Source organism: Perissodus microlepis, chromosome 10, assembly GCF_051167445.1.
Source record: "Perissodus microlepis isolate ML-2025 ecotype Zambia chromosome 10, ASM5116744v1, whole genome shotgun sequence".
Classification (NCBI taxonomy): Eukaryota; Metazoa; Chordata; class Actinopteri; order Cichliformes; family Cichlidae; genus Perissodus; species Perissodus microlepis.
Window position 1 is genome coordinate 4,265,897 of NC_140470.1, and position 8,438 is coordinate 4,274,334.

At 37.7% G+C, this 8,438-nt stretch overlaps 1 protein-coding gene across 1 annotated transcript; it reads right to left on the reverse strand.

Annotated features, from left to right (window-relative positions):
• Positions 1-1,739: 1,739 nt before the first annotated feature.
• On the reverse strand, positions 1,740-2,674 carry LOC146378650 (uncharacterized). Its single transcript, XM_084940624.1, has one exon. The coding sequence runs from the start codon at positions 2,672-2,674 to the stop codon at positions 2,042-2,044; it is 633 nt and encodes a 210-aa protein (XP_084796750.1). The 3' UTR covers positions 1,740-2,041.
• Positions 2,675-8,438: the final 5,764 nt, after the last annotated feature.

The window sequence follows — 8,438 nt, forward strand, 5'->3', positions numbered from 1 at the left end:
TACTTTTCCAGTTCTTTTAATAGAATTTCATGATTAACAGTATCAAACGCCTTCTTTAGATCTAAGAAAACGCCGAGCGCATACCTCTTATTATCCATACATTCCGTTATCTTTTCCATTAAATCTATCAGTGCCAAAGCTGTTTATCTGTTGCTTCTGAACCCATACTGACTATCTGTCATTAATTCATATTTTTCCACAAAACTGTCAAATCTTTTTATGAAGAGTTTTTCCAGTATCTTAGAGAACTGGGAGAGTATTGACACTGGTCTATAGTTTGTAAAATGATGCCTTTCACCAGTTTTGTAAATGGGAATAACTTTAGCAACTTTCATTTTTTGTGGAAAAACTCCTTTTTGAAACGACAAGTTGAATATATATTTTAATGGTTTTACAATACCATCAATAACTGTCTTTACTGTTACCATATCAATATCATTCCAGTCTGTACTGGTTTTGTTCTTAAGTCCTCTAACTATGTCATAAATCTCTTTCTCTTCCACTGCTCTTAAAAACATTGAGCTACTATTCCTTTCAATATTTTCACCAGTGTCCCTTTCTATTCCAGCAACCTTTATTTCTTCTGCCAGTTTTGGCCCTATGTTTACGAAGAATTCATTAAAGCCATTTACTATCTCTTCCATGTTATTAATACTTCTTGTCCCTTCTATAAAGTACCCAGGGTAATCATTATTCCTTGATTCATTTTTGATTATACTGTTTAATACATTCCATATATCTCTTGTGTTATCTTTATTGTGTTCTAACCTTTTAATGTAATACTCTCTTTTACAGGATCTCATTATATTAGTTAATTTATTTTTGTAAGTTTTATACTTCCTTTCAGTTTCTATTGTTCTCTTTTTTATGAATTCTCGATATAGGGTATTCTTTTTTTTGCTGGCATTTTGTAGTCCTTTAGTCATCCGTGGTCTTCCTGCATAGCTGTGTTTCCTATTGATTTCAATTACTGGGCAGTTTTTGTCAAGTAATGTGTTAAATGTTCTTAAAAATCCTTCGTAAGCTTTATTAACTTCTGTTTGTTCATATACAATATTCCAATCTTGCTTTAAAAGTTCATTTCTAAGACAATTTAATGTCTTCTCTGTTCTTATTCTTTTGTAAACAATCTTATGTCCATCGTTGTTCACTTTATAATGGCAATTATAAGATGCAAAGACTAGTAAATGGTCACTTATATCATTGATTAACAGCCCACTTTTTATATTTCCTTCTATTATATTTGTAAATATATTATCTAATAGAGTTGCACAATGAGATGTTATTCTGGTCGGTCTTGTTATCAGTGGAAATAAACCGATGCTGTACATGGAATCAATAAATTCTTCTTTACTCTTATTATGATTTGGATTCAATAAGTCAATATTAAAGTCCCCACAAATAAACATTCTTTTCTGATTTATATTTGTAAATAAGTCCTCCATATTATCCTTAAATATCTCAATCTTAGATCCTGGTGTTCTATATATACAACTGACAATTAGGTTTTTCCTTTTTTCCATACTTATTTCCACTGATAAACATTCCATCACTCCATCAATAACAGTTGTCATTCTTCCTATTCTTTCGTACTTTAGGTTTTTATCAATGTAAAGTGCCACCCCACCTCCTTTCTTGTTGATCCTGTCTACATGAAGGAATTCATATCCATTTATTTTAAAGTCTTCTTCTTTTCCAGGAGTTATCCAGGTCTCCGATATGGCTATCGCATTGAATGGCTGTTCAAACTGTGTTATGTAGTCTTTGATGGATTGAAAGTTTGCATATAAGCTTCGACTATTAAAGTGAACCATTGTTATACCCTGTTCTACCTTGAATTCCTTTTTAAGTTGCTCATTTGTATAATAATTGCATTCATTTGTCTTATTGTTAAAGAAATTACAATCAGGATCTATGTTGCTGTCATACATCAATGTCTTATTTTCAATATCTATATGAGTTGTTAGTTGAAAATTGTCAGACATCTGCGTTGGTTGTGCACTTGGACGGTCCCATCATATTTAGCACTGCTTTGCATTTATCAGTTATATTTTTCTAGTTCCGTCATCTCTTTGATGACTAGAACCTTAGCCTGCTCTGGTGTTCCATTTAACTTAATGAATATTTTACAGTCTGACGTCCAAGTTGACTGTATTTTCTTCTGTTTTCTTAATATTCTTGCTTGTCTTGCAATGTCTGCATTTTTCTTGATTAGGTGTTCATTTAAATAAACATTTGTACCTTTTAGCTTTCTTCCTTGCTTGAGCAGTTCTTTTTTCTGTTTTCTATTAACAAAACGAATGATAATGGCAGGTATTTGATTTTTGTTTTTCCTCGGAAGAGGATGGCATCCCTCAATATTTTTACTGTCCATTTCGATACCTTTGCTTTTAAAGAAGGCCATTACCTGCTCTTCCAAAGAGCGTAGCTCTTGCTCGGGTGGCTCCCCTCTCTCTGATGCTGCTACCCGTGCATATGTCTGATGCTTGGTTTCCAGTCCTGTCACTATCACATCATTTACTCTTGAATATTGTTCCAGATCTGACACCCGTCCTTCCAGCATAGCAATCTTCTTGTCCTTTTCCTCGCTCTCCCTTCTTAGTTCTTTAATATCATCCATTAAATTGAGTATGAGTTTTTGTTGTTTTGAAATTGTTGTTATTTCTTCAGACATAAAGTTTAGGGATTTCTTTAGGGATTTCTTTATGTCCTCCAGTTCCTCCTCATTAACATTGCTCCTCTTAGGCGGCATCTTAACAGTGTTAAGCGTTAACAGGCCAACAGGAACCAATGCAGAGCATACATGTCCATCAATGCTCAGTTTTTCAGAGTTATTGAGGGTTCTTTAATTATTACAGAACAATTAGTTTCATTTGATTAAATTAAAGAGAAATTAAGACAGTCTGATGAAATATTTATTAGATCTTAGCTTAACATCTTGTATTGGAAATTACAGCACTGCATCAAGTTTGCAGTTATTTCCCAGCTCTGCTCTTTCGGTTCGTGCACAATGAACACTCCCACATGAGCCTGAGTTCCTCTGTGTCCAGATCTTGCATTATTTGCTGCAGGATTTCATCTGTCAGGAGCTGGTGGCATAGTGTGCAGTTCCTAGGATCAAGCCTGCAACTGCTGGACATGGCAGAGTGTCGCACTCTTTGTGGGATTACCAAAATATGGTGAGGGAAGAGTCCACATCTCCTCTCCACTCTCATCTTCAGATGAGTCAGAGTTGGAGCTGGTCTGTTTCTACCTCTGAGGCCTTTTCCACATCAGTCTCAGAGTCCTCAGAGGGAGATGAGGAGCCATTATCGCACTTGGTGTGTGATCACTTCCACAGCCTGCGTTGTGCTGTAAAGTCCTGCTATAGTACTACTCACACTTCTAACCATGGCTGCAGATAAACTACACACCCAGGAACCAAAACAGTCCAATTTTGTTTTGGTTCTTGCGGGTGAGGTATCTTGGAAGCACTGAAAGGCTACTCATGGCTAAGCAGCTGATAGCTGCAGCATTCTGGATAAATTCCAGTCTGGCTTTTGTAGAGCTCACTCTACTGAAACTGCACTTCTTAAGAGTCTCCAGTGACATCTTGATAAGATGTGATGCAGTAGAATGCTCTGTTTTGCTGATGTTGGACCTGACCTGTGCTTTTGACACCGTTGACCATCACATTTTGCTAGATGGGCTGAGACACTGGGTGGGTATATCTGGGTCTGCTGCGGATTGGTTTGCATCTTATTTGTGTGAATGATCCTTTTCTGTGGCTACTTCTAAGTACTACTTCTCTTGCCTATGGTGTGCCACAAGGTTCCGTTTTGGGACCTTTATTGTTTTTGTTGTATTTACCCCCTCTTCAGCACCTTCTGAGCACTTTAAGGATATTTCTTATCACTGCTATCCAGATGATATTCAGTTGTATATCTCCTTTAAGCCCCAAGATGTTTCCAAGCTACAGATTTTGCATAGGTGCATAGACGCCATTGGATGGCTGATAACTTTCTTCAACTTAATGAGGAGAAAGCCAAAGTCCATGTTTGTGCTCCTGATAAATTTGTGCCCATGGTTATGGAAAATTTTGGTCCTCTTCCTACATTTGCCAAATCCTTTACTAGGAATCTTGGAGTAACTTTTGACTCAGCTCTGACTCATGTAAAATCTCTGGTTCGCTCCTGTCCTTATCATTTAAGAAACATTGCTATCTGAGTCCCATTGTGTCACGCACTGAACTGGAAATTGCCATACATGCATTTGTTTCATCTTATTTAGACTATTGTAATTCTTTGTTAAATTGTTTATGTAAGGCCTCCTTGGAATGTCTGCAGGGTGTTCAGAATGTTGCTGCAAGGCTTCTGACCAAGTCTTCCAAGTGCGCTCATGTTACACCCCTGCTGAGCCAGCTGGACTGGCTCTCCATTAAATCCACTTTAAGATTATGACATTGACATTCAGGGCTCTGCATAGACAAGCACCGACATATATCAGAGATCTTTTCCATTCATACATCCCCAACAGGTCCCTGAGGTCATGTGATCAGGGCTTGCTGGTTGTCCAGCATGCGAGGCTGTAAACTAAAGGTGGCAGAGCTTTGGTAACTGTGGCCCCCAGACTCTGGAACTCTCTCCCTTTGAACCTGAGCTCTGTGGACTCAGTGGTCTCTTTTAAAAAACAGCTAAAAACTCATCTTTTTAAACTTTCTTTTGGTTAATTTTTGTTTTTATTTTTTAGCTTCTGTGAAGCTAAATGTGATTTTTATCTTGAAAGGTGCTATACAAATACAATTTAACTTACTCAATTACTATTATTATTGAATAGTTTATAACACAGAGTTTGGCATTCTAAGATGGATAAACAGATACCTTATTGATCCCACAATGGGAATTGTTGTGTAACGACAAAATACTTTAAGTTGGACATATATTGTTTGAGTGTATTTTGTTAAGACTCAGCAGACCCAGTGTGTCTGTTTCATCCCCAACTTCCCCCCACACTCTTTCTTTTCTATCTTTCTCCCTTTTTGTTTTCTATTTCCCCCCCGGTCCACTTCAGCATAACATCCACACAGATAATGATATAAGTAATAAAATAAAATAATAGGATTAACAAAAGTATTGTGTCCAAGGATTGTTTTGGGAAACCAAATGTGTTTGGACAACAAATTCTACTACAAATTCTACATAATCTATTTTTTAAAAAGAGTGATTTTAGAACAGCTCATAGTCTTCATTTATAATCAGCAGACAGAATTAATGGATTTCTCTTTGGATGTCCCTGTTTCTGTTCTGGACAGAATTCAGGACACCTTCTTCATTGGGCACAGTTGGGGGGTACCCTATCTTTAGAACCACATGCACCCATGCTCTGACTGCTGCTGGTGAAAATAATACTTGACTTCTATAAACCTCTGAAACTCTCTATATTTATCTCCACAGAGATAGATGGAGGTTCACAGTATAAAATGCAATTCATATAGCCCGGTTTGTCACTGAGACCACCTTCCCTGTGTACTTTATGCATGTGACACTTAAGAATGAAAGACAGGTGAGGTTATAAAAACGGCAATTATATGTCCTCTCCACCAAATACACCCACACATAGGTTTCCATCTGGGACCAACTTTTTAATTATCCCTTGTGGGGACAACCGTTTCTAAGAGCTCTAGAGGGATGAAACAAATCAGGTTAACTAGATGTGGTTTTGTTAACTTATACATGCCTTCAGACATCATAACTGATGAGGCCATATCTGTACTGTGCTTAATAAGAGTTTTGAAAAGTCCAGTGAACATTTCTGGTGGAGACCTTATTTACATAATTAACTCAGATTCCTCTTTATCTGGGGGGACCTTGGAACAACAATAAGTAGTAACCATAATAAATTAATCTTGATCTCTTTTTTTTTCTTCCCCAAAATGATTCATTTTCTCAGTTTAAACAGTTGATATGTTCTGCTGTGAATAAAACATGTTTTCATGAGATTTGTAAATCACTGGAGGTTGTAAAATCCATATGACAATTTAAATCTGACCTAAATACATGCAAAAAAATCTCCTTCAAAATAACTTAAACTTTTTAGCAGGAAGATGAATGCACCTGTTGAAGAGTATTGTCCGGTAGCATCCTCCTGAGTGGGACACCAGAGATGGATGGATGTCTTTCCACCATCGTGGTATTTTCTGCAACTTTTTACTGTAAAAACATATTTTATGGACAATATTTTAGAATATGAAAACAAATTTTAAAAATGGTCAGTTGATATAATACTGCATCATACTCAAAGACAATGACAGAACATTTTGAAAGTATTCCGCTCTTACTTTGCTTCCTCTTGAACTTCTTTCAACCTCCCCAGAAATCCTTCATCCATCTTTATAAATGTTTGTGGAAATAAGTCCATGCCAGAACTGAAAGGAGCCTGCTGAGGTTGTTCAATTGGGAATCCTGACCTAAATCTAGTAAACAACAGGATACTGAAGCTGGAGCAGTAAAAGACATAATCCAGTCAAGTGCACAATATTTATTAGAAAAAGTGTAGCATAGCAATTCAAAGTATCAAAACTGCATGAATGTTTGTGTTCTTTAGGTGCTTTTCAGCAAAACTGGAAAAAATTCCATCACTCAGACACAAGAGAATCCACAGGATTAGAGCTAATATCATTGCTGACTGTTAATTAGCAGAAAATATCGTTCCAGGTCAGGTTAGATGTACTGGATGTTAAGTAGAGGCTCATCAGCATCAACGGGTTCCTCATTTTTCTAATAAAACGACATAATCTAAGGAATCAAATGCGTTTGATAAATCTATGAAAAGCAGAGTGCATTTCTGATATTTAGGCTCTGCACAGGACACCACCTGTCGTCTCACTAGGCGTTAGTTATGCCTCGATGCTGTCAGTTATGCACACAAAGAGAGGGGAGGGAAGTGAGGGGTGCAGGTAGTCTTTCTGTGTGGGTGTGAGGTGAGGGTGGTGTGATGGTTGTTTTTCAAATCTGCAGCAGAAGATATTAAGGTTGCCAGTCGTGTTTCCCTCTGTCCGTTGTCGTGTCGTACCTTCATATACCTTCATGTGTTGTGTGAAGTTCTCCATGTTTCTGATTTCCATCGCCCCAAGCTCAGTGCTCCTCGTTTCCTAGTGTTTCTGTTTCTAGTTTTCCTAGTCTTTAAGTTCTTAGTTTTTACTTTGGTTTAGTCTACTTTGTGTCTTTGTCTGTCTGCACAGCAATAAAGCTGCCTCCGTAAGTTCATCCCTCTGTGTCTGTGAGTCCTGCGTTTGGGTCCTCATCCTGTGTGCCACAGCATCACCATGACGTCCAATCTGTGCAGTGGAAGCAGGCTTGTAATTCCTCCTGGGACTCCTTCTTCATCACTTTAACCTGAGGCCTAGAATTTTTTTATTTCTGTCTGTAGGTCCAAGAGCTGCACGGGGATCAGCGTGATAGACATCATTTAAAGCAGTGTAAAGCAGTGCAATTATGTTCACAGGGTCGCTTGTGTCGCATGCTGATTTTGATGTCACGACACAATCTTTGTGGCGCGTTGGCGAGTCGTGCACCTCTCTTTTTTTTGTTATCCTGCCAAGTAATCAACAATCCAGGACATGAGAGAGGCATCCACCTGCATCGCTGTCAGCTTATTACCTATGAGGGTCAGTCTGAAGGTACTGAATGCAGTGGGGGGAAAAATGGCACTCACAAAAAAACACGAGACGAGAATCACTGTACAGTTTAGTATCAACGGCGCTGAATGAACGTATGCACCTCAGACTTTGGTCAATAAATGGCCTGGCCTGCATTTGTATAGCGCTTTTCTAGTCCTTAAGGACCCCAAAGCGCTTTACACTACATTCAGTCATTCACCCATTCACACACACAATAAGACTAAGAAAGAGCTACTATATTAAAATGTAGCCTTTTTGAAACTGGCAAGTGGACTCAATCACAGCTCTATCACTAAGACACAGTGGAACATAACGGATTATAATCAAGTATTTTATAAATTAATTATCAAGTTTTAGATTTATTCTCTCTGGTGCAGCTTCAGTAGTGTTTAACAGTTTGAATAAATATCAAAACGTACTTAAAAATGAGTTGAATCTTAGATGAATCAGGTTACTGTAGCTCAAAAATAAGTCCTCTCTTTAAGGATTCTATATTAATGTTTATAGAACAACAACATTGTAAAATTCATTTTAGGCGACAGAAAAAAAAAACTTGTTTCTAAGAATTTATATTTGTTAGTGATCACATGAGGGAAATGCGTGAAGATCACAAAAACTTTACTGAGCTTTAATGTTATACTATGTCAGATTCCTCCTTTATCACACTGTCAGGAGCAACCTGAGACACACTGATGTCCTCTGAGGACTGCAAGATCTTCACTGCCTTCAGATCTCTTTAGAAAAGCTGCAAGCTGCTACTGTAGCTGCACGCAAGTTTGGG